At 36.4% G+C, this 27185-nt stretch overlaps 1 protein-coding gene across 3 annotated transcripts in view; it reads left to right on the top strand.

Annotated features, from left to right (window-relative positions):
* STK31 (serine/threonine kinase 31) overlaps positions 1-25803 on the top strand; it is an 86324-nt gene extending 60521 nt beyond the window's left edge. For all 3 annotated transcript variants that reach the window (XM_032873102.1, XM_032873112.1, XM_032873091.1), the window contains 2 exons: positions 15954-16022; positions 25540-25803. In XM_032873102.1, the coding sequence (XP_032728993.1) occupies positions 15954-16022; positions 25540-25704 (234 nt within the window). In that variant the 3' untranslated portion in view covers positions 25705-25803. The remainder of the gene's footprint in view (positions 1-15953; positions 16023-25539) is intronic.
* The last annotated feature ends 1382 nt before the right edge of the window (positions 25804-27185 follow it).

Below are 27185 nucleotides of genomic sequence, written 5' to 3'. Positions count from 1 at the left end.
CTTTCTATCACCTATTGTATATTTACTACCAATTGGCTTGATAAATGTTTTACATATCATGCTATCGTGTTAGTTTTATTAAAGTCAAGCTTAACAATAAAGATGATTTTGTCCTGTATTAATCTATAAACAGCTCATGCATATGTGGAAAATAAATGTCAAATGAGCCTTGAGTAAGTGTTTCTGCTTATACTATAAACCTAGTAGCTGCTTTTTTATCCATGGCTTAAATTTACTCTTCCTACAGATTATGAGGGATTAAGTATTAACAAGGAAGGAATGTCTGTTTTTACTTCTTTTGCATAGCATAGTACTGGAGATTCCAGCCCAGGGGTCAGCAGAGTTTTTTATAAAAGGCCAGATGGTAAATATTTTAGGTTTTGGGAGCCATGTGGTCTCTGCTACTGTGGAAAGTAGCCATAAATACATTTAAATGAATGAATGGCTGTATTCCAATAAAGCTTTATTTATGGACATTGAAATTTGTATTTCATATAATTTTCATGTGCCATGAAATAGTATTCTTTAATTTTCTTTTAAACATTTAAAAATGTGAAACTCTTCTTGGATTGTAGGCTGTACACAGATAAGCAGTGGCATAGATTTGGCATGCGGGCCATAGTTTGCTGATCCTGGTTTTAGCCAGCATGATAAGGCAACAAAAATAAATAAAATGCATGCAGTTTAAAAAATGAAGAAGTAAAGCTGTTTTTATTGAAAGATGAAATTAGTTATGTACAGTTTTTATGACTGTACTTAAGAGCTACTGGAATTAACAAATTTAGCCAGGTTGCAGGATGCAAAATCAGTATAATTAACTGGGTTTCTATATACTAGCAACAAACAATAGGAAATTGAAATTAAAAAGTCATTTACTTCGGTATTAAAAATATGGAATTTTTAGGGATAAATATGACAAAAAATGTTCAAGACCTGTACCCTGAAAACTATGATGTATTGTTGAAAGAGATTAAAGGAGACATAATTAAATGGAGAGCTGCATCATGGTCATGGACTATAAGATTGAATGTTGTATGGATGCGAATTCTTTTTTTTTTTTTTTTTTAAAGATTTTATTTTTTTGAGAGAGCATAAGCAGGGGGAGGGGCAGAGCATGAGCTGGGGGAGGGGCAGAGGGAGCAAGAGAGACCACTGAGCAGGTCTGACTGACATGGGGCTCTATTCCAGGACCCTGGGATAAATGGGTCTATGGATTCAATACAATTTCAACAAAAATGCTTCTAGGCCTTTTTTTTTTTTTTTAAATAGTAATTGACAATCAGGTGTACTTTGTATCAAAATATATAGAAACTGGGGTAGCTATAATAGTTTTGAAAATTTAAACTACCTGATTTTAAGACAATAAAAGTATAATAATGAATCAAACATTGTGATGTTGGTGTAAAGTTGGACATACAGAACGATGGAACAGCATAAAGACAGTAGAAATAGATGAACTAGTAGAAATATATGATCAGTTGATTTTTGACCAAGATTTCAAGGGAATTCTGTGAGGAAAATGATCATTTTCAACAGATGGTGCTGTAACAACTGGTATCTATATATAAAAAATAAACTGACTTAATCATTGCACAATTTATAAAAATTAACTCTAAATGTATATTAGATTTATTTATTTATTTAAAGACTTTATTTATTTATTTGACAGACAGAGATCACAAGTAGGCAGAGAGGTAGGCAGAGAAAGAGGGGGAAGCAGGCTCCCTGCTGAGCAGAGAGCCTGATGCGGGGCTCGATCCCAGGACTCTGAGATCATGACCTGAGCCGAAAGCAGAGGCTTAGCCCTCTGAGCCACCCAGGTGCCCCTGTATATTAGATTTAAATGTAAAACTGAAGTCTTTATTTTTTTAATAAATTAATTAACATATATTGTATTGTTAGTTTCAGAGGTAGAGTTCAGTGATCCATTGGTTACATATAATACTCAGTGCTCATTACTTCAAGTGCTCTCCTTAATGCCCATCACCCACTTACCCCATCTTTCCCTACCCACCTCCTCTCCAGCAACCCTCAGTTTGTTTTCTATAGTTAAGAGTCTCTTAGGATTTGTCTACCTCTCTGATTACTTCTTATTTTATTTTTCCTTCCCTTCCCCTGTGTTCATCTGTTTTGTTTCTTCAATTCCACATATGCATGAAGTCATATATTTGTCTTTCTCTGATTGACTTTGTTAAGCATAATACCCCTTAGTTCTATCCACATCACTGCAAATGGTAGGATTTCATTTTTTTGATAACTGAGTAATATTCCATTGTATATCTATACCACGTCTTCTTTATTCATCAGTGGATGGACATCTGGGCTCTTTCCATATTTTCGATTGCGGACATTGCTGCTCTAAACATTGTGGTGGCATGTGCCTCTTAGAATTACAATTAAAACCTAAGTCTTTAAAAGTGGTATAAAACATAGGAGATAATTTTATTAACTTTGAGTTTGGCAAAGATTTCTGGTAATAGGATATTAAAAAACATCAAGTATAAAAGAAAAAATATCAGGGGCGCCTGGGTGGCTCAGTGGGTTAGAACCTCTACCTTCGGCTTGGGTCATGGTCCCACGGTCCTGGGATCCGAGCCCCGCATCAGGCTCTCTGCTCAGTGGGGAGCCTGCTTCCCCCTCTCTCTCTGCCTGCCTCTCTGCCTACTTGTGATCTCTGTCCGTCAAATAAATAAAAATCTTAAAAAAAAATCAGTAATTCATATTTGATCAAAATTCAAAACTTTGCTCTTCAGCAAACACTTCTACAAAAATGAAAGGCAAGATATACACAGACTGGGAGAAAGTATTTGCAAAAAGCATGTATCTAGTTTACAAAGAGCTCTTAAAACTCAATAAGACGACAGCTCAGTTTAAAAATGGACAAATTTGTTTAAATAGACATTTTACAAAATAGGATGCCTAGATGGCAAATAAACATGGGCAAAGATGCTCTCAGTATCTTTAGTTATTAGGCAAAAGCAAATAAAAACCAAAACGAGGGGCACCTGAATGGCTCAGACAGTTAGGCGTCTGCTCAGGTTATGATCCCAGTGTCTTGGGATCAAGCCCCGCATCTCCCTCGCCCTCTCCCACTCCCCCTGCTTGTGTTCCCTCTCTTGTTGTGTCTCTCTCTGTCAAATAAATACATAAAATCTGAAAAAAAAAACAAAAACACCCCACCCCAAATGATATATTACTGTACTTCTACTAGGATGCCTAAAATCAAAAAGAGTGACCATACCAAGTGTTGACTAAGATGTGTAACAGCTGCAGCTTTCATATATTGCTGAGAGTAATGTAAGTGGAGCAACCACTCTAGAAAACAAAATTTGGCAGTTTGTTAAAAGGTTAAACATAACACCTACCATGTGACCCAGCCATTTTTACTCCATTTTACTCCATTTTTACTCCTACGTAGTTAGCCAAGAGACATGAAAGCATATGTCCACACAGAGTTGTATGCAAATATTCAAAGACATTTTATTTGTAATATCCCCAAACTGGGAAGAACTGAAATACTTATCAATTAGGTGAACGGATAAACAGTTTGCTGCATATCTATTGGAATACTACTAGCAATAAAAAGGAAAGAACTATCAATACATCCAGTAATATGGATGAATCTTAAATTAAGGAAACCAGAGGAAAGGAAGACTACATATTTTTTGGTTCTATTTATATAAACTTATAAAAAGTGTACACTTACCTTTAGTGACATAAAGGAGATCATTAATACCTCGGGTTTGAGGGTAGAGGAGAAATAGGAGGGATGGATTACAAAGTGGCATGACCAAATTTTTTTGGCTTGATCACTATGTTTCATTAGCTTCACTGTGGTGATTTTATAGGTTATACATAGATCAAAACTAATCATATTACCTTAAAATATATTGTTGAACATTAATTATATCTCAATAAAGCTGTTATTAAAAGAGTGTTTATACCTACACATACCTACACACATGGTAATCATAGGGGATCTCACTTCCCACTTAATTATTCACAAGTTTTAGCCTTTTGCTAGCTTGTGTATTTAGAGTTTGGCTTCATAGAACCATCATAGTCATGGAAATGATTAAACTGGCATCATTTTAATCATTGCTTCAGTAATCTATTTCTTCTTTACATCAAAGCAATGAAAGTAAATGTGTTGTCTATTTTTATGTTCCTCAGAGCTGTCATATGATACCATTTATGTATGGTAATAGTCTTTATTTAATGTATTTTCTTTCTTCTTCAAATGGTAGTAAAGAGCTCTATATGAGTCCATACACTTTTGTGCTGAATTTCTGCTCTTCTTTACTGTTAAGTTCTTTTAAAATTAATCTTTTTTTTAGTAATCTCTATGCGCAATGTGGGGCTCAAACTCACAACCCAGAGATCAAAATTGCATGCTCTACCAACTGAGCAGCCAGACACCCCTAAAACTTTATTTTCTAACTAGCATGTAGTACAGTTGACTATTTTTGGCATACAGTCCTATGAATTTTAACATATGTATAGATTAGTATAATTATCATAATTAGGATGAGGAGCTCTTCCATAATTCAAAAAAAACTTCTATCTGCTGTCCCTTTGTAGTCCCTCCCCCTAACTTTTAACCCTTGGGAACTGCTGCTGTTTTCTCTATCACTGTGGGTTTGTTTGTTTTTTTTAAAAATGTCCTATAAATGGTGATTATGAACCTTTTGAGACTAAATTCTTCACTCAGCGTAATATCTTTGAGATTCATCCAAGTTGTTCAGTATAGCAGTAGTCTATTCCTTTTTTGTTGCCGAGTAGTATTTATCAGTGTGTCAGGTTTATCTGTTTACCTATTAAAGGACATTGGGTGGTTTACAGTTTTTGGCTATTATAAGTACAGCTGCTGTGAACATTTTTATATAGGTTTTATGTTTATGTTTATTTTAATTTCTTTAGGATAAATACCAGGAGAGAGATTGATAGATTGTAATTATAGGTATAACTTTATAAGGATCTGCCAAACATTTTTGCCTGCACACAGCGGTGAATGAGAGTTTTAAAGCTCTTCATTATTGTTAACATTATTGCTTTTATTTTCTGTTTGGGGCATTTCTCATAGGTCTATAGTACTTGTCTCATTGTGGTTTTAATTTAAATTTCTCTCATGGATAATGATGTATATCTTTTTATTTCCTTGCACATATCCTCTGTGGTGAAGTGTCTAAGTCTTTTGCCCAGTTTCAAATTGGATTTCTTAATATTGAGTGGTGAGCTTAAAAATATATTCTAGATAGGGGTGGCTGGGTGGTTCAGTAGGTAAAGTGTTTTCCTTTGTCTAAGGTCATGATCCCAGAATCCTGGGATTGAGGCCCTTCCTTGAGCTCCTTGCTCAGCAGGGAGTCTGCTCCTCCCTCTTCCTCTGTCTGCCACTCTCCCTGCTTGTGCTCTCTGTCAAATAAATCTTAAACACAGACACAAACACACACACACAGAGTCTAGATGTAAATCCCTTCTCAGGTGTCATTTACAAACATTTTTCCTAGTCTACAGCTTGTAATTTTATTCTCCTAACAGTGTCTTTTGCAGAGAAAAAGGATTTGATTTTCATAAAGTTCAATTTATTATTGTTTTCCTTCTGTGGATTATGTTTTGGTATTATATCTAAGAATTCTTTGCCTAATCCAGGGTGATGCAGATTTTCTCTTGTTATTCCCCTCAAAAAACTTTCTAGTTACAGGCTTTACATTTAGCTCTACGATCAGTTTTGATGTAAATTTTGTATAAGGAGTGAGGTTTATATCAATGTCTGTGTTTTTTGCATATGAATGTCCAGTTGTTCCAACACCATTTGTTAAAGATTTATTTTCTACTGACTTTCCTTGGCCTCTTTGTAAAATATTAGTTGGTCATATTTGTGTAAGTCTGTTTCTGGACTCTATTCTGTTCCATTGGGCTATATATTTACCTTTTTACTAATACCACACTGTCTTGATTATTGTATCTTTGTGGTAAGTCTTAACAATTGGGTAGTAGGTACAAGGTGAGTGGGCTGGGGCTGGGCCATTGTGCAGGTGGGTGCTTGTGACAGCCTGGCCCATTCATAGTACAGGCTTGGTATGTGGATGAGTCCACCTGCTACCAGAGGTGGCCCCACCATGCTGTGCCTGGCCACTTGGTCAGGCAGTAGCAGCTGTGCTGGCTCAGGATTCTTTGCTGGAAGCTGGCTGCTGACAAATATGAGAATGATCAAGAATTAGAGAAGATCTGAAGAGAAACTACTCTTACATGGACATAATAACCATATATGAAGTAAACTACTGAAGTATGAAGAAAAGATTAAGATATTCTATGAGGAGCATTTGCACCTGGATCTGCTACATCCTGGATGGTTACTTTGAGGTGAGAGATAAAGAGGACCAGTGGATCCTCATTCTCACGGAAGAAGGAGACATGATAACTCTTTCTGCAGAGATTTATTTTTCAGCCTAGTCTCATCTAGAATGTAATCCTTTTCCCTGCTTTAGTTTTCTCTCAACATACTATATATTTCTTTTATTTGTGTTTATTACTGTCTGCTTCTGCCAGTAGAATGTAAGCTTTTTGGGGACAGATTGTGTGTCTTACTTGCTGCTGTATCTGCAGTGTGCCTGGTGCAGAAGAGGCATTCACATACTCAACTGAGTGAATGCATGTCTTTATGGTATCAGAATGAATGTTTAAATTTTAGCCACAATTTGTACTAAAGTAGTAGGCTTTTTTTTTTTTTTAAGTATGCCATTTTTTTTGGTGAGTTCATCTACTCATTTTTTATTTAGAGCACCTTATACATTTCTTTGGAAACTTGTTTGAAGATTTTTGAAAATTCCAACTCCTAATGTATTTCTAGGAGATGTTAGTAGTCATACTGATCCATCGAACAACTAACCTTGGGTTTTCTGGACCTTCTTAACAACTTCAGATGCATACCTTCTTGCAATTTCAGTTGAACCTTCTAAAAACAGGGTTTTGTGATCCCGTGTAATTTTTCCTTAACAGAAGTAGTAGAATTCAATCCAGTGCATTTTTATCTTGACAGGATTTCCTAACCTCTCATTTTACTATAACTGCTCTTAAATCTTCAATATGTTTTTATGCAGTCTTTCTTTTCTCCTCGTGTGTCAGCAACCTTCTAGCTTCTCTTCTTTCCTTCATCAGCCTTGAACACCATCATAGAACATCCAGACTATCCTGTATTCCCGTTTATTCCTTTTCTTCCCTTTAGTCTCTTTAAGACCTTAATTCTAGGTATGTTTTATGGCCTGCTATATATGTTTAAAAAAAGTTCTTACTGATTTCAAAACAAGTTTTATTTTCATGCGTGAATAAATTTTATTAAAGTCATATATTTGATTTTTCTCATACTATGACCAAACATTGTTAATTTAAGGACATTATTATGTCTATTTATAACACAACGATAACCTCCTCCCTTGCTAGGAGCACATAAAGCATTTTTGGCACTTAACTAAGTACTTTAAGAAACTTTTTAATTGCCCACTGTGAGGGAGCCCATTATTATCTTAAGTGTGGACATGAGGATTGTGTGAGTTAAGGAAGGACATTGCTGCTTCTTAAGTGATGTCCCATCACAGAATTTCCATCTTTTTTTTTTTTTAAATATTTATTTATTTATTTATTTGACAGAGATCACAAGTAGGCAGAGAGGCAGGCAGAGAGAGAGGGGGAAGCAGGCATCCTGCTGAGCAGAGAGCCCTATGTGGGACTTGATCCCACGCCCCTGAGATCATGACCTGAGCTGAAGGCAAAGGCTTTAACCTGCTGAGCCACATAGGTGCCCAGAATTTCAGTCTTTTGAGGCTTTGTGCAGACCACCTTCTCCCTTCACTAAACATATCATTAAGTCTTGAAGGCATAGCCTTTACTGAAGCCAATGATGAATGATGAATAGTTTTGATCCTTCATGGTATCTCATGAGAAATCCACTGTCATTTGAATCATTGGTTTCTAGGTAATGTGATGTTTTTCTTTAGCACTTCTACAATTTTTCCTTGTCTTTAGTTTTCTGCAGTTTGATTATGAAGTGTCTTGGCATATATTTTTTGGGTTTACTCTCTTTGAGGCTTGCTCGTCTTCAATTTGTAGATTTATGGTTTTCACCAAATTATAAGAGTTGGTTCAGCAATTATTTCTTCACATGGTTTTGTTGACCCTGTACTCTTTCTTCTTGTTTTCTGAAGTTCTGATGACATAAATTTGGATCATTCTCTTACTGTTTCACAGGTTCCTGAGGTTCTGTCCATTTTTTGGTTGCTATTCAAATTGGGTACTTTCTGTTTTTCTTTCTTTAATTTCATTGGTGCTTTCCTCTGTCATACTCCTCATGCCATTGAGCCAATCCAATGAGTTAAAAAAATTTTCTGTTCTTTTTCAGTTCTAACATTTCCTTTTGGCTTTCTCTGTATCTTCTGTTTTTTTTCTTTGCTGAGGCTATTATTTTGTTTGTTCCATGTGTGTTTGATCTCTAAGCATTGTTATGATGGCTCTTTTAAAATCTTTGTCAGATAATCCCTCTGTGTCATCTTGGTATCTCTTGGTTGTCTTTTTCTTATTCAGGTTGGGATTTTTTTGGTTCTTAGTCTGGCATGTCATATTCAATCATATTTTGAACATTTGGGTATTATGTTCTGAGACCCTGCATCCTATTTAACCTTCATTTTTTGGAGATAGGCCCCCAGTTAACGTAGTGTACAGTTTCAGATATGATTAGATCTTCATCTCCTCCCTGGCTCTGCTGACACCACCCCAGCAAATGCAGAATGCTGAATTGTGGTAAATGCCTTGCCTCCTCTCATTGCTGATGGGTGGCAGTGGAAATTCATCTCTCCGTGGAGTCCTGTTGACACTGGGGAACAAGAACCATACTTAAATGTCTGCTTTACCACCACCACCTTATTTTACTTCCTTGTGCCTTTTGCTGCCTGGTAAGCCTGGAAGTTCTATTTTCCACTGGGTCCTGCTGACACTTGGGGAGTGAAGAAGAAAAAATAGAGTCTCACTAACACTGCCTCACATTGCTTTGTTCCACTTTGTTGCTTCTGAGTAGAATTGGAATTTAGCTTCCCTGCTGGGTCCCAGTGACAGTACTACTTGGGTAGAGTGCCAGCTGATGCCATCTCACATTGCCTTCTTCTGCCTCTTTGTTGATGGTGGGGATGAAAATCCAGCTTCCCACTCAGCCCTGGTGACACTGGGTGCTATGGGGGAGTTTTTCATTTAGTATTTGACTGGAGTAGGGAATATTACAGGAAAGCTTTTTATACTACGGGACCACTCTCATCCCAGTTCTTTGGCTAAAGGGATCAGGCTTTTCTAGGGGTTTGTTTTTTTTTTTTTTTTTAAATCTGTGACTCGGCGCCTGGGTGGCCCAGTGGGTTAAGCCTCTGCCTTCGGCTCAGGTCATGATCCCAGGGGCCTGGGATCGAGTCCTGCATCCGGCTCTCTGCTCAGCAGGGAGCCTGCTTCTCCTCATCTCTCTCTCTGTCTGTCTCTCTGTCTACTTGTGATCTCTCTCTCTCTGTCAAATAAATAAATAAAATCTTTAAAAAAAAAATCTGTGACTCTTGGGGTTTCTGAATTGCAGGATTTTCTAGCACTCCCTCTGCGATATAGGAGGTTCAAAAGGAGGACTCAGGATATTCAAGTCCCAAGGTGTCCCTAGGTACTTCACCTTCTTCTTTCCACTTTTTAGAGTCTTCTTATGTTTGTGTGTTAATTTCTTTTTTAAGGCTGAAGCTGAGTGGGACTACTCCATTTTGTCTGGGATCCGTTGAATGCCTTTATACCTTGGAAGCTGAATGCTTTTGTAGAATGTCACCACTATATCAGTTTAATTTCTTTTAGGTCCTCAGTGCTTTCTTTTAGTCCTTTTACTTGCCCACAGCCAGCTCATTCTCATATTTCCCTCAAAGCTTACTTTAAACCTTTTACTGCTTTCCTCAGGCACCTATTGAAATCACACTCTCATTCTTTTCAGTTGACCTTCTTATTTTCTTGAGAGAAAAAAATGAGATCATGTGTGCTTTCTTTCAAATTTCAGTTCTTCTGTTTACAAACTAATCATTTCTTTACCCAGTCTCTGTCTTCTAGTCCAGTTTGAAAGTATTCCTTCAGTACAAACCATCCACGTGTGGCCTTGACCCCTCCTCTCATCTTCTATTCTAAAACATCACTTTCACACTACTTTTATCTTTCTAGTATCTTCAATATATTTCTTTTTATTCTGCACCTTTCCTTCAGCCTAAAAATGCGGTTATTAAGTCTGGTATATCAAAAAACAAAACAAAATCCACAGTAATTCCTTTACCCATTGTTTTCTGTGACACATCTTAGTTTTATTTGACTTTTGTGATTGGGCATTTTTTTTTTTTAACTCTTCCTTACTTCCTGTTAACTATTAGTGTCCCCAAGGATTTTGCTTACATTCTACTAAAATTTTCACTGTGTAGCCTTTCCTTGGATGTTCTTATTTACTTTCAGAGTGTCTAGCACCATTTATTTGTTAGTAGCTCCTACATTTATGGCAGTAATCTGATGCTCTTGCCAGAGTTTCCAATTGTGTGTATATGCTTTCCTACTAGCTAACTTTACCTTCATTTACTAGTACTTTATCTTGTTCCAGAAAGGATACAAGGCAATCAATTCACAGAGGTACTTTAAAACAGAGCAAGACATGACAAATTGAAAGTAGAAAAGAAAGAAAAAAATAGCAGGGGGCGCCTGGGTGGCTCAGATGTTAAGTGTGCCTTCCCCTCAGGTCATGATCTCAGGGTCCTGGGATCAAGCCTCACATCAGCTCTCTGCTCAGAGGGAAGTCTGCTTCTCCCTCTCCCTCTGTGAACTCTCACACTTTCGCTCGCTCTCAAATAAATAAATAAAAATCTCAGGAAAGAAAGAAGGGAGCGAGGGGAGAGAGAGAAAGAAAGGAAGAAGAGAGAGAAAGAAAAGAAAAGGGGTGTGAACATAGAGTTGAACCACCAATGAGAGTACTATAGAATGCACATCACAAACCCTTGTTTGTACACAAACCCTGACTCACTGAGTGGCTCAGTGAGGTAAGCATCTCACTATTGGTTTCTGCTCAGGTCATGATTGCTGGGTTGAGCCCTGCATTGGGTACTGCACTCAGTGTGGAGTCTGCTTTAGATACTCTCTCTGCTCCTCACCCCTGCTGTTTCTCTAAACAAAAAAATAAAATCTAAAAACAACAGCAACAACAAAATATACACCACAGAAACCCGTTTAGAACTGCTAAGACACAATTCATGTGTTGCCATTCTTTCCTTCTAACAGATACTGCAAAATGATTGTGGTCATGCTCATTGATCTCAGATATGACCTCAAAATAACACCCATAAGGAATAGTATTGTTTGAAAAACAAGCCTATTTACCATCCTTGATGAATATATATATATATTTTTAAATATTTTATTTATTTATTTGTCAGAGAGGGAACGAGCGAGCACAGGCAGACAGAATGGCAGGCAGAGGCAGAGGGAGAAGCAGGCTCCCTGCCAAGCAAGGAGCCCGATGTGGGACTTGATCCCAGGACACTGGGATCATGACCTGAGCTGAAGGCAGCTGCCCAACTGACTGAGCCACCCAGGCATCCTGATGAATATATTTTCTATGAATAAACCACTAAGATTGCTCTGATCTTCTAGCAATTATAAGAAAGGAAATCTTGTCTGTCGTACAAACCATTATCTCTAAGATAAAAAGAGGCCAAATAGGACAAGTAAAGCTGTTGTCTAGTTTTTGTTTTGTTGTGGAAAGTTACACAAAAATAAAGATAAATAATGAAACCCTTTATACTTTTCAGCCAGATTCAGCTTTTGTCAGTGTTTAATTACCAAGCTATTCTTAGTGATAAAACTAGAGACCCTCATAAGGACAGCATTTCACATTGCTAACGCAGATGTCCCAAGTTACCTGAAATTTAAAAAACAAAAATAGGTAACACTTAATGAGTGCTTACTATGTAACAATTACTTTATAAGTATTTATCCAACTTAATTCTTGCAGGGGCCTTATAAGTGAGGAAACTGAGGCAAAGAGAAATTAGATGATTTATTCAGACCCAGTGGCTGCTAAGAGATGGAACCAAGATTAAAACCTAGCCAGTCTGTCTCCAGAATGTGCACTCTTTACCATTATCCCATTTCTCCTGCCTTCCCCAAACAGTTTCTTCTAGTCATCTGCGCTGATAACTTGTAGTCTTCTTGACTCTTCCATCTGCCTCACCTCACCCTTCCAGTTAATCATCCTTTGGCATTTTTACTATCTTATGAATTCTCAAATTCCTCTTCTATCTCTTAAACCAGTGTGTTAATTCAGTATCTCTTACAGCTTGTTAGTAAAAGGCTTGTTAGGAGATAAGGATTGTGAGAAGATAAGATTTTGTTAAATAACTAAAAGTCTACAATAAAATTTAAAGATCTAATTAGCTCTATTAATCAGTTCATGAGTCAGTCAGCATCCCTTCTATAAGTAAAAGGGAGCTCCGAAGTATTACAGAACAGAAAAGGCTTTTAAAGATGAAGAGGGAGTAGAAAAAAAAAATAAATTAATTGCAAAGATTCCATTGTTGTAGCCAAGATCATCCTCCTAAAGGGAATGGAGGGGATCTGTCAGTAAATTTCCTTGTGCTGACTAAGAAATTCCCATGTTGGATAGTTAGAAGTTACACAGATCCTGCAGTTAGGTAGTAAGTCATGGTTTACTGATGTGGGACCTTAACCTGAGTGACACCATTTTTGAGCCTGTGATTTTCTTTTTAATGCCTTCTGATTTATAATCTGCAATTTGCTTGCTTTGATGCAGGATAGGACATAGTTGTGAGGACTCTGTTAGTCAGGGTTCAGTCAGGAAGACAGAAGCCATACTTTACGTATTTCAGTTATAAAGTGCTTTAATACAGGAACTTAAAGCTTTTATATACATTGGAAGATGTAGGTTAACAGAGATAAGGGAAGTAGTAATCTATTTCAGCATGTAACACTTGTTTTTTAGATTCCCCATTAAGTGAAATCATAAGGTATTTGTCTTTCTCTGACTTAATTGTTTTAGTATAATACTTTCCAGGTCCATCCATGTTGTTGGAACACTTAAGGTAATTATTGATATGTTGGGGGTGAATCTACTATTTTGTTATTTGTTTTGTTTGCTCTGTTTCTTTTTTATTGATTTTTCTTGACTTCTTTTGGGTTACTTGAACATTTTTAAAGAGTTGATCTTGATTTATTTTATTTTTTTAAAATATTTTATTTATTTGACAGAGATCACAAGTAGGCAGAAAGAGAGGGGAAGCAGGCTTCCCGCTGAGCAAGAGAGCCTGATGTGGGGCTCGATCCCAGGACCCGGAGACCATGACCTTAGCTGAAGTCAGAGGCTTGACCCACTGAGCCATCGAGGTGCCCCTATTTATGGTGTTTTGAGTGTATTACCTTCTGTAGTTTTCTGAGCAGTTGGTATGGGTATTATAATATATGTATGTGTCTTATCACATTCTACTAGTATCAGTGTTTCAACACTTTGAGGGAAGTGTAAAAGCCTTTTGTTTAAGTTCCTTCACCCTACCCACTTTTAACTATCATTGTCTTAAGTGTCAGATAGTATAATGTAATAACTTTTGTTTCAGTCATTATATATGATTTAGGAAACTTATGATGAGAAGGATAGTCTTTGACATTCCCTTATATTTCTGTTCTTTCCATTGTTATTCCTTCCTAATGCTCCACTGCTCTTTCAAAGGGCACAACGTGGGGGAGGGACAGAGAGGATGAGATGGAGAAGAAGACTCCCCACTGAGTGGGGAGCTCCATGTGGGGGCTCAATCCTAGGACCCTAAGATCATGACCTGAGCTGAAGGCAGACACTTAACCAACTGATCCACCCAGGTGCCTCGAAAATTCATTTCTTTTTTGGTTGAAGCTTCCTTTACCCAGTCTTTAAGAATGTGTTTTCTCGAGATGTATTCTTTTAGTTCTCCTTCATCAATGAACATTTTGATTTCACTTTTTTCCTGATGGATAGCTTCACTGGATATAAAATTTGTGGTTGAAAGTTCTTTTCTCTTAGCAGTTGAAAACTGTTGTGCCACTTCCTTCTGGTTTCCATGGTTTCATATAAGAAATTCTCTGTTATTCAAGTTGATATCCCTTTGTAGATAATGTTTTTCTTTGGTTGCTTTCAAGATTTGTTTTTGTTTTTAGTTTTCAGAAGTTTCATTAATTTGAGTTTATCCTAGATGAGTCATTTTTTGTTGTTTTGGATGTGGGGGTCATAAGACACTCCAGTCCTGGGGTTTTCTAACCAGTATGTTTTCCTCTTTACTCTTTCACAGACCTCCTTTGTTGTGTTCTGTTATTTCTAACATAGTTTTACTTAGTGGTAAGGAGAAGGAAGAAACCGTAAGTCCTTTTGCTCATTTTAAAATTACAATGTATGGAACTTATTTGAATCTGGATTTAAGTAAACTATATGAAAGTATAATAATTTCTGATATTTATGGGATGATAAAAGTTTTGAAAACTGGGGGTACTTGGCTGGCTCAGACTATGGCACATGTGACTCTTGATCTTGGGGTTGTAAGTTTGAATCCCGCATTGGGTGTAGAGATTACTCAGAAATAAAATCATGGGACACCTGGGTGGCCCAGTCACTTAAGTGGCTATCGTTGGCTTAGGTCTTGATCCTAGGATCCTGGGATCAAGCCCCATGTTGGACTCCCTGCTCAGCAGAGAACCTGCTTCTCCCTCTGTCTTCCTGCTGCTCTGCCTACTTGTGCTCTCTTTCTATCTCTCTGTCAAATGAAAAAAAAAAAAAAATCTTAAAAAAATGTTTGAAAACTGGATAGTTTATATAGGCATATCTTGTTTCATTGTGCTTTATTGCATTTTGCAGATACAGCTTTTTTTTTTTTTTTATTGTTTTTACTATTTGAAGGTACAGAATTCTGTGTCAGGCAAGCTCATTGATGCCATTTTCCCAATAGCATCAGCTCACATAGTGTCTCTGGGTCATATTTTGGTAATTTTTGCAATATTTCAGACTTATTGATTACTAGTATATTTATTCTGATCTGTGATCAATGATTATGACTCATCAAAGGTTAGATAATTAGCATTTTTTAGCAATAAGGTATTTTTAAAATTAAGGTATGTATATAGGCTTTTTTAGGCATAATGTTACTGCACACTTCATTTGACTTGCTTTATTGTCATATTTGTTTTACTGAGGTAGTCTTAAACCAAATGTACAATATCTGTGAGGTATGTCTATATTAAAGAATTACTCAAAAAGAAATCACTGAATTGTTAGTGGGATGATACTGTTATTGTGTCAAAATAAAAGATTTTAACTTTTAGAAATATTTACTAATGTATTTACAGATGAAATTATGAGATGTATAGGATTTTACCTCAAAAATAATTTATATAGTTTTATGTATAGGGTTGATGGTTGTTGGGGCTGGGTGATGAATATGTAGGGTTCAGGGTACTTTGTGTATGTAAGAAATCTCCATATTTCACAGTTTTAAACGTTTTACATGTATCTGTTGAACATAGATTAAGAATTAGGGAGGAAGGAAACATGCTTGATTTATTTTCTTTGTACTTAATATATGAAATCAACATTGTATAAGCTACTAAGTTTTGATATATTTTCTTGAAAGGTGAGGAAGCATTGAAATTGCTTATAGTCTATTCATCAGCTCTGACTGATACTTGAGGAGCCCCAAGAACTGTTTAGTTCCTGTGAACAAGTAATTATTAACATGAAAATATTTTTATCCTGTAAGAGCTGATGTGTGTTCTTTGGGTGAGCTCTTCTCTTTTTTCCAGAATATGAAGAGTTCCAGATTTGACTGTGCTGTAGGATTGGCATTTTGTTACATTAGGAATTTACCCATTCTCATTTTCTTTAACAGCTTTCTGTTCAAAATCAGAAATTTGAGACAAATGAAGATGGAATTCCAAAAGTGGATCAGTTTCATTTGGTATGTGACCTTTTTGTCATTTACTGGTTGGAAACATATGCTGTAATTGTAGCAGTAATGTAAACATAAATATTTGACTGAAAATATCCTCTACCTTTTGTAAGAATGCAAAATTGCATTCACAATAAAGAAATACTGAAAAAAATTCAAATGCCTTTCTTACATCACTGGCAGGGAATTACTGCTAGAGAATATTGTTGGATTGTACATTTGTCACACAAATTATATAATATTGTAAGTAATAACTAAAGAAAAATAGTCTTTGATTTATCTTCCAAGATCATATTATATTAAAATTAATGTTTTACTAATTTTTATAGGCATCTAGCTGTGTCTTTTCTTTGTCATGTATCTGTCATTCATATTGCTCTGCTATTAATGTATGTATTCCACCAACATATTTTGAGTATTTATTCCACACTATGAATTGAACTAGATGATGTATTACCAGAATTGCAGCATTGAATAAATGAATAATTTAGAAATGTGAACCAGGGAAACAACTAAGATCTCTAGGTAGGGTATTAAGAAAGTACTTTGGAGGAAGCTAATCAGAAAAAGGTGGAAGGAAGAGAGGTAGGTAGAAAATGCCACCAAGTAGTTTGAGGTGAATCTTCAAGATTGAATTAAGGGTTTACAAGAGAGAATGAGGTGATGATATTCTAGGTAAAGACAACAAATAACCTGCATTAAGACTTGAAAATATTAAATTCTTTTGAAATAGAATAGTCCTGTATGACTAGATGTTAAGAGGTTATAACTATGGCAGTAAATGAGTTTATGGAAGTATAAAAATCAAGCTCTAAAAGTTCTCATGCCATTTTTTAAGAAAGAAAATGTTTATTTAAAAATAAATGGCTTGGGGCCCCTGGGTGGCTTAGTCGTTAAGTGTCTGCCTTTGGCTCAGGTCATGATTCCAGGGCCCTGGGATTGAGCCCCGCATTGGGCTCTCTGCTCAGTGAGTAGCCTGCTTCTCTGTCTCCCACTCCCTCTGGTTGCATTCCCTTTCTCTTTGTGTCTCTATCAAATAAATAAATAAAATCTTTAAAAAAATGGCTTAATATCTCATTTCTTTTTAGTGCTGAATAATATTCCATTTTCTGAATGTATCATGTTTTATTTACCTATTCACCTACTGAAGTTCATTTAGGTTGCTTACAGGTTTTGGCAGTTATAAATAAATATCCATGTGTAGGTTTTTGTGTGGGCATAAATTTTTATTTCATTGGGTCAATACCAAGGAGCACAGTTGTTGGCTTATATGGTAAGAGCATGTTTAGTTTTGTTAGAAAGTGTCAATCTTCCAAAGTGGCTGTACTATTTTGCATTACCATTCCTGTTGCTCCACATCCTTGCTAGCATTTGATATTGTCAGTATTCTAGATGTATAGTGGTATCTTGATTTAATTTACATTTCCCTGAGACATGATGTGTGGAACATTTTCTTATATGCTGATTTGCCATCTGTGTCTCTTTGGTGAGGTGTCTGGCAAGGTCTTTGGCCCAATTTAAATAATGTTGTTTTCTAATTGTTGAGTTTTAAGTATTCTTTGTATATTTTGAAGAACTATCCTTTATCTGAAATGTCTTTTGCAAATATTGTCTCATAATCTCTTGCTTGTCTTTTAATTTTTTTGACCGTGTGTTTTGCAGAGCAGAAGTTTTTTTTTTTTTTTTTTAAAGATTTTATTTATTTATTTGATAGAGAGATCACAAGCAGGCAGAGAGGCAGGCAGAGAGAGAGGAGGAAGCAGGCTCCCTGCTGAGCAGAGAGCCCGATGCGGGGCTTGATCCCAGGACTCCGAGATCATGACCTGAGCCGAAGGCAGCGGCTTAACCCACTGAGCCACCCAGGCGCCCCAGAGCAGAAGTTTTTAATTTTAATTTTAATGAAGTCTAATTTGTCAGTTTTTCTTTCATGGCATTTGGTGTTGTATTCTAGAAAGTCATCACCAGACCCAACTTCATCTAGGTTTTCTCCTATGTTATCTTCTAGGAATTTTATAGTTTTGCATTTCACATTTAGATCTGTGATCAATTTTGTGTTAATTCTTATGAAGAGTGTAAGGTATCTGTGTACATTCATTTTTTTACATGTGGATGTCCAGTAGTTCCAGTGCTATTTGGTAAAAAGGCTATTTTCGGGGCACCAACCAACTGAGTCACCCAGTTGGTTAAATGTCTTCAACTCAGGTCATAATCTCAGGGTCCTGGGATTAAGCCCTGTGTCAGGCTCTCTGCTCAGCAAGGAGTCTGCTTCTCCCTCTCACTTTCCTTCTGTGCTCTCTCTCTCTCAAATAAATAAATAAAATCTTAAAAAAAAAAAACAGGAAAGACTGTCTTCATTGTATTGCCTTTTCCTTTTTGTCAAATATTATTTGACTATATTTTATGGGTCTGTTTTTTGCCATTAACCTTTTCGTTTATTCTTTAATATCACACAGTCTTGATATTACTATAGCTTTATAATAAGTCTTGAAGTTGGGTAGTGCCAGTCCTACAACTTTGTTCTTGAATATTGTGTTGATTATTCTGAGTCTTATTGCCTTTCCTTGTAAATTTTAGAATTAGTTTGTTCATATCCACAAAATAACTTGCTGAAAGTTTGGTTTGGATTGTACTGGATGTACAGATCAAGTTGGGGAGAATTGATACATTGACAATACTGAGTTGTCTTATCCATCAGTATAGAATATCTCTCCATTTATTTAGTTTTTCTTTAATATACATATATTTTAAATATTTTATTTATTTATTTGTCAGAGAATGAGAGAAAGGCAGGCAGAGGGGGAAGCAGGCTCCCTGCTGAGCAAGGAGCCTGATACAGGACTTGATCCCAGAACCCTGGGATCATGACCTGAGCTGAAGATAGATGCTTAACTGAATGAGCCACCCAGGCATCCCTCTTTAATATCTTTCATCAGAGATTTGTAGTTTTCCTCATATAGATCTCATACCTATTTTGTTAGATTTATACCTAAGTATTTTGTTTTTTGGTGTGCTAATATAAATGTGTTTTTAAATTCAAATTCCACTTGTTCATTGCTGTATATAGGAAAGTGATTGACTTCTGGATATAAACTTTATATGTGGCAACCTTGCTATAATCAGTTACTAGTTCCAGGAGTTATTTTCTGATGCATTCAGAATTTCTATACAGACAATCATGTCAACTGTCTATAAACAAAAAGTTTTTCTTCTTCTTTCCAGATAACATAGTGTCATGCCATTTTGATTATTTGGACTGTAATGAAGGAACACATACAGTTTAACTCTGTAGTCCTTTAATTTATTCGACCCCAGAAACATTGTCTTTTATAGCATCTAATATCCCATGAAATTAGCTTTTAAAAAACTCAGTAGAAATGATTAGTAAGGAGCTTTGCCATACTTCTTGGATAATAGTAAAAAAAAGAAATTTGGAGATGACTTTTGGGAGACGGTGAAGTTGTTTATTATACTTGCTGGCTGTAGTATAGAATGAGATAACAAAGATGATAATACTTTATACTTCTAAAAAACAGGATACAGATTTCTTGCCATTGGCAAAATAGCGATACTGATACATTAGAGGTTGTGGCTTCACCCAAAGTGAACACTTGAAACTCCTGCTTTTTCAGACTTGATATAAAAATTACACTGTAAAAAATCATCCTGAAATTTAGTGATTTAACGTGCATTTACTGTCTTACAGTTTGTGACTTAGGAATCTGGGCATAACCTATTTGGGTTCTCTGCTCCAGGGTCTTTTACAGGCTGCCATCACGTTGTTGACTGGGCTGTCCTAATGCTTGACTGAGGAAGATCAGCTTTCAGGCTCTCATGATTGTTGGTAGAATTCATTCCCTTTCTAGTGCACCAGAAGTTTCCCTCAATCTTTGCCATATGTCCATCATGATAGCTTGTTCCATCAAAGTGTATAAGTAGAGAAAGGAGTAGAAAGTCTGTTAGCTAGACTGAAGTTATAGTTTTTTCATAACCAACTCACTACGTCAATCATACACTTAAGAGGAGGGGATTATGTAAGGATGTGAATACCAGGAAGTAGGGATCCATGTGCAAAATCGTAGAAGTTGCCTACCACAGTTACAGTCTGTTAGTTGTGTGCTAGGCACTCTGCTAGGTGTATGTATAAAGAAGGTGAAGGTGAATAAATATAAGAAGCTCTTATTTAAGGGCACCTGGGTGGCTCAATAGGTTAAAGCCTCTGCCTTTGGCTCGGGTCATGATCCCGGGGTCCTGGGAGTCTGCTTCCTCTTCTCTCTCTCTGCCTGCCTCTCAGCCTACTTGTGATCTCTCTCTGTCAAATAAATAAACTCTTAAAAAAATTCTTATTTAATGTGGATAGCTGCTTAGGGAGACCAAATTAGAAGAATATTTGGCTTATGTACTATTTCCTTGTGGGATCTGAGACAGCTATTAGTGCTAGGAATGGGTTTGTTTTTATATTTTGTAATCACACGTAGTTACCAAACAATTGAGGGAACTATAATTTAGACATTACAGTGGCCATATCAAAAGTGGAGAGAAATCAGAGAATTATGTAACTGACAGATATTAGAGGATAATTAATTCACTAATTCCCAGCCCCCAGAAGAATTTCTTTATTAATAGGTCCAACAGATGGCCCTCAGTCTTTGCTAAAGTACTTTTAAGTTCAGATAAATTCATTTTTTATTGTACAACTCTTAAGTTTATCTGAAAGTAGTTCTTCAAATAGATGTTCCTTCATATAACATGTTTGTGATACAGTATTCAAAAATTACAAAAAGAAGCACATCCCTATTGATGTGTCCTCTAGCTACCCAGGTGTGTTCTCCCAGTAGTAGTGCTAGTTTCTTATGAATCTTTCCAGAGAGTTATATGTGGAATTTAAAACAAAACAAAAACAAAATCCAAGGTCATAGATACAGAGACCAGATTAGAAGTTGCCAGATCATAAATACATACATGGAAAGATCTATGTGTGTATGTGTCCTTTTTAAAACAGATTATCATATCATTAAGTTAAAAAAAATTATATTTGCTCTGTACCCTCAGTAAGAGCAGGAGCTTTGTGTTCGGTATCATTGTATCCCCAGTGTCAATAGTTGATACATAGTAAGACCTAAATATTTTTTGAATGAATGAATGAATCTTTACTATATTTTTTCTGATAAATATTCTTCATCTGCCATTTTTTGAACTTGCTTTTATCCTCAATCCCCGCCCCCATATTTTCAACCTCTCTGGAATCCATTTTTGTATATATGAAGTATATATATATATATATATATATATTTTGTATATATGAAATCAGGTTCAAAAATTTTTTTTATATGTGGACAGATAGTTGACCCAGCACCATTTATTCAATAGACAGTCTATCCCTACTGATTAAGAAAACTACTCCAAGCTCTGCCACGTTTTCATGGACTCAGGAATCTGGTTGGGGCTCTGTTCTATTCTTTGACTTGGTTTTTTTTTTTTGTTGTTGTTATTTTTTTTTTTAAAGATTTTATTTATTTATTTGACAGAAACACAGCAAGAGAGGGAACACAAGCAAGGGGAATGGGAGAGGGGGAAGTAGGCTTCCTGCCGAGCAGGGAGCCTGATGCAGGGCTCAATCCCAGGACCCTGGATCATGACCCCAGTTGAAGGCAGACGCTTAACGACTGAGCCACACAGACGCCCCTGTTCTTTGGCTTGTTTATTGATCCCTGTGCCAACACTATGGGGTTATATGCTTTAAAATGTTGTGTCTTTATAGAGAGAGGGCTTTGACTTTCCTTCCTTATGTTTTCCTTCAACATTGTTTTGGTCATTCTTGCCATTTTATTTCTCCTTATGAATTTTGGCACCAACTTGTTAAGTCCTCTGAAAAACAGTGTTGTTACTTTGTAAGTATTTTGAAATAATAGGTTAATTTGAAGGAGAATTGTCTTAATGATATACTATTTTTGTAGTTGGGAAAATAATACCTCTCCGTTTCTTAAGGACATTATTTTTATTTTACTCCTTATTGTATTGGATTGATTATAGGTAGATTTTATTATTATTATTATTTTTAAAGATTTTATTTATTTCTTTGACAGACAGAGATCACAAGTAGGCAGAGAGGCAGGCAGAGAGAGAGGAGGAAGCAGGCTCCCCGCTGAGCAGAGAGCCCGATGTGGGGCTCGATCCCAGGACCCTGGGATCATGACCTGAGCTGAAGGCAGAGGCTTTAACCCACTGAGCCACCCAGGCACCCCAGATTTTATTATTTTCAAAACAACTTCATAAGTGGTTTAATTATATTCAAAAGTACATATATCATGTAGCAAAACTTGATTATTTTTCCATTTTTTAAAATAGAGGTGTAATTGATACATAACATTAGTTAACACATAACATTAGTTTAATTTCATAATGATTTGATATTTGTATAGATTGGAAAATAATCACCACACTAACATCTAGTTAACATCAGCATACATTGTTCTAAACATTTTTTTCACTTGGTATGAGAACTTTCAAGATTTACTCTCTGAGCAACTTTCAGATAGGCAGTACAGTAGTATTAAATAGTCACTATGCTTCTGTACATTACATTCTCATGACTTACTTATAACTGGTATTTCATACTTTTTTACCCTCTTCACCAGTTTTGCCCACCTCTCCTCCCTTCCCCTTGCCTCTGGCAACTTCTGATCTGGTCTCTGTATCTATGACCTTGGATTTTGTTTTTGTTTTGTTTTAGATTTCACATATAAGTGAGATCATGTGGCATTTTTCTTTCTCTGACTTAGTTCATTTAGTATATCGTGCTCAAGATCCATCCATGTTGACACAAATTACAAGATTTCATTCTTTTTTATGGCTGAATAATACTTCCATTGTGTATGTATATACATATATATGCACACACATTTTCTTTTTTTGCCATTGAATAGTACTTTAAAAAAAAATTCTGGTATAGTTAACACACAGTGTTATATTAGTTACAGTGTACAATATAGTGATTCAACAATTCCATACATCACCCAGTGCTCATCATGGCAAGTGAACTCCTTGATCCCGGACATCTACCCACATTACCCTCTGGTAACCATCAGTTTGTTCTTGATAGTTAAGAGTCTGTTTCTTGGTTTGTCTCTCTCCTTTTTCTTTCTTTTGCTCATTTGTTTTGTTTCTAAATTCCACATGAGTAAAATCGTGTGATATTTGTCTTTCTCTGACTGACTTGCTTCACTTAGCATTATACTCTCTAGGTCCTTCCATGTCATTGCAAATGGTGAGATTTCATTTTTTTCATTTTTTAAAAATAGCTGAATAATATTCCCGTGTGTGTGTGTGTGTACCACATCTTCTCTATCCATCTATGGGTGGATTTTCCTTAAAAAAAAAAAAAGAAAAAAATATATATATTTGACACAGGGAGAGAGAGAGAGATCACAAGTAAGCAGAGAGTCAGGCAGAGAAAGAGGGGGAAGCAGGCTTCCTGCTCAGCAGAGAGCCCGATGCGGGATCATGACCTGAGCTGAAGGCAGAGGCTGAACTTACTGAACCACCCAGGCACTCCTACACCATGTTTCCTTTATCCATTCTTCTGTTGGTGGACACTTAGGTTGTTTCCATATCCTTGCTATCATAAATAATACTGCAGTGAACATGGGGGTGCATATATCTTTTTGGGTTAGTGTTGTTGTTTTCTTCAGCTAAATACCCAGATGTGGAATTGCTGGGTTATGTGGTAGTTCTATTTTAAATTTTTTGAGGATCCTTCATACTATTTTCCACAGTGACTGTACCTGTTTACCTTCTCAGCAATTATTATTATTATTATTATTTTTAGAGGGAGAGAGAGCACAAGCACAGTGGTAGAGGGGCAGAGAGAAAGGGTGAGAGAGAATCTCAAGCAGGCTCTCTGCCAGCATGAGTTTGATGTGGGGCTCAATCTCATGATCCTGAGATCATGACCTGAGCCAAAATCAGGAGTTATATGCCTTTATAAAAATTTTTTTTATTTTCAATTTTTAAAAAGATTTTATTTATTTATTTGACAGAGAGAGATCACAAGTGGGCAGAGAGGCAGGCAGAGAGAGAGGGAAGCAGGCCCCCTGCCGAGCAGAGAGCCCAATGCAGGACTCGATCCCAGGACCCCGGGACCATGACCCGAGCTGAAGGCAGAGGCCCAACCCACTGAGCCACCTAGGCACCCTATGCCTTTTTTTAAAAACAAATATTTATTTAATAGAGAGCACAGGTAGGGGGGTAGAAGGAGAGGGAAAAGCAGGCTCCCTCCTGAGTGAGGAGCCCAATGCGGGACTCAATCCCAGGACCCTAGGATCATGACCTGAGCCAAAGGCAGATGCTTAACCGACTGAGCCACCCAGTTGCCCCTGGATTTTGTAAGTTTTAGTTAAGTTTATACCTGCTGAAAGTGCTGTCTTTATGTATGTTTAGAAACATATCCTGTAGAGTGCAGTATGGGCATTGGCATTCATTAATTTAACAAGTACTTACTGAATATCTGCTATATCCCTGCTACTGTGCTAGTTGTTGGGATGAAGTGATAAACTAAAATTTCCGATATTAGGGATCTTAGAGTCTAACGAGGACACTAGCAATTTTTTTTTAATTCAGTGTGAAGTGTGTTCTGTTTGGAGTCATCATAGAGGGACAAAAAAAAAGGCATACTCCACTGCTTTGTCAGGTGGAAATAATGGAAGAGCAGTATTACAGTGTTGTTTATGTGTGGTAATACAAATAACTTTGAAATATTTCCTTGAAATTGTGGTACCTAATAAATTTTGGTTCCTCAAATGAAAGAAGATGGGATCGGGAGGGAGACAAACCATAAAAGACTCAATTTCAAAAAGCAGACTGACGGTTGCTGGGGGTCGGGGGTCGGGAGAGGGTGGTGGGGATATGGACATTGGGGAGGGTATGTGCTATGGTGAGTGCTGTGAAATGTGTAAACCTGGCGATTCACAGACCTGTACCCCTGGGGATAAAAATACATTATATGTTTATAAAAAAATTAAAAAAATTAAAAAAATCTTTTTGGTTCCTCATATGGACGATGATAATGGTAGTGGTGGTAGAGGAGTTCTTGGAGATCACTTCAAACTAATTACTAGCTGACCAGTAAAGGAGGTTATCCTTCCAAAGAAGCTTCACTGTAAAATTTTCAGTGTCGAACTCTGATCAGGCCATAAAAAAGGAAAATGGAATAGACTTAAATTTTTTTTGTTTTATTTATTTATTTTTTTAGTTTCACTTGTTTTTGAGATATTTCCGCTGTGATTCTCTTTCCTATTACAGTTTTTCCTTTTGCTCTAACTCCATTGTTTCATTATTGGAGTAATAATTCCTTTCCAATAAAAAGTAGTTGCATTTTGTAGAAATCTTAAAAAATCTAAATAGGAAAAATTGATGTTAGCTCTGTATTATTGATAAAAGTGTTTTTGAAATGGATCCTCCTTCCTTATTTCAGATTTGTCCTTCTGTTTTGATTTTACTTTTGTTTTGTAACCTGTCTTTTTCCTTGCAGGATTGTAATGTCAAATCCCTCATCTATAGCTTGATCTATTGTAGAAGTTCAATGACTGCTGAGCAAGTTTTGAATGCTGAATGTTTCTTGGTGCCAAAGGGGAAATCAACTCCAAACCCAGAAAAAGATACTGAATATACTGAATATAAAGAAAACAAGAATTAAAGATGGAGAATGTGGATAAACATAAGGAAAAGACAAGAAATGATGAAGCCAACTTTGATTTTGATAGATTTAGTATTTTTTTTGTTGTTACAGATGTTCCTTTTAAAACTTTGTTTAGTTTGGTTAAATAAATAGAAAAAAATCTGAAAGTGTTCTGGAGCTAGTTGGTTTGTATCTTTGGTATTCCAGTTGTGAAAAATAAAAGATGTTTGGCTATGCACAAGATTGTATAGTTCGAAATTTCATTTAACTGGAGTTGTTAAGGAAGAATTTTCTATCCATAGTACTTTTTGAAATTGCATAGACTATGATATTTGTAATAGAAAATGTTATTAGATATTTAGGCAAATCCTATACAGATTTTCAGTTATATGAGCTAGCTGATCTTGGGCAAATCCTATACAGATTTTCAGTTATATGAGCTAGCTGCTCGTGATACATTCAACAAATAGTTGGCCTTGTACTCAGTTCTGGGGATATAAAGGTAATTAAAATATTGTCCTTATATTTACAGAGCACACAATCTGTTGAGAAAGAGATATAAACAAATCTTCATAATACAATGTGGAATAATCAGTGGTAGCTTCGTACAGAGCTTTATAAGAGTGCACAGGAGGAGTACTTATGCTGTGGGAAAGGATGTCATCGAATGCTTTCTGGAAGATACAGTATGTTAGTTAAATTTTATAGACTGAGTAAGAAATTGAAGGAGGGGGTGAGAGTATCTTAATTGACAGAGAAAGTATGATAAAAGCACTGAAAGCAGAAACTTTTTGTTGTGTTTAATAGTATAAAATAGAAGGCAGAGAACAGTCATGTAGTAGGTGAGTAAAGTCTTTGTACAAAATAATAAAATGCTCAGACATAACTAATCATTTTATAGAAAATATGGAGTCATTGAAGAATTTTAAACAGCTTTAGCTCCTTCAAAATCCTTCTGTCTACCACCAGGATAGGAGGTAGAGAGACTGTTTAGAAGGTTAATGTGATAAAGTAGGCGGGAAATAATGAATACAAGGTCTAGGGAAGTAGAGATAGTGATGAAACATATAGGACAAATTTATGAAATACTTAGAAGGCAGACCAGTTGAACTTGGTGATTGAAGTGCATGTGGACTAGAGTAGTGTGGTAGAGTCTCTGTTGCCTAGTTAAAACCCAGCCTTCCTTTCTTCTTGGTAATAGATTCCAGTTTCATTTGGGATGGCAGTGTACTTGGCTAAAAGACTATATTTACCATTTCCTATATTGAGGCCTTTTGAATAAGATCCTTCAAATAAGGCTCCTTAAAAGGAGCTGACTTAGCTGGGAAATGTGCTCTTTTGCCTTTACCCCTTTTTTTATTGCCTAGAAGTGAATATGGTGGTTAGAATTTAAGCAGCCTCCCTGCATCGTGAGGTGACTTTGAGGATGAACCCCATGACTGGGATGATGGAGTGGCAAGTTAGAAGGAGCTGTTGTTTTTAATCATTCTGGGGCCTCT

The sequence above is a fragment of the Lontra canadensis genome, unplaced genomic scaffold, assembly GCF_010015895.1.
Source record: "Lontra canadensis isolate GAN:19392208 unplaced genomic scaffold, GSC_riverotter_1.0 scaffold2, whole genome shotgun sequence".
In the NCBI taxonomy this organism is placed as follows: domain Eukaryota; kingdom Metazoa; phylum Chordata; class Mammalia; order Carnivora; family Mustelidae; genus Lontra; species Lontra canadensis.
The sequence above is the reverse complement of the archived record's forward strand: the minus strand, read 5'-3'. Positions and strand labels throughout refer to the sequence as shown.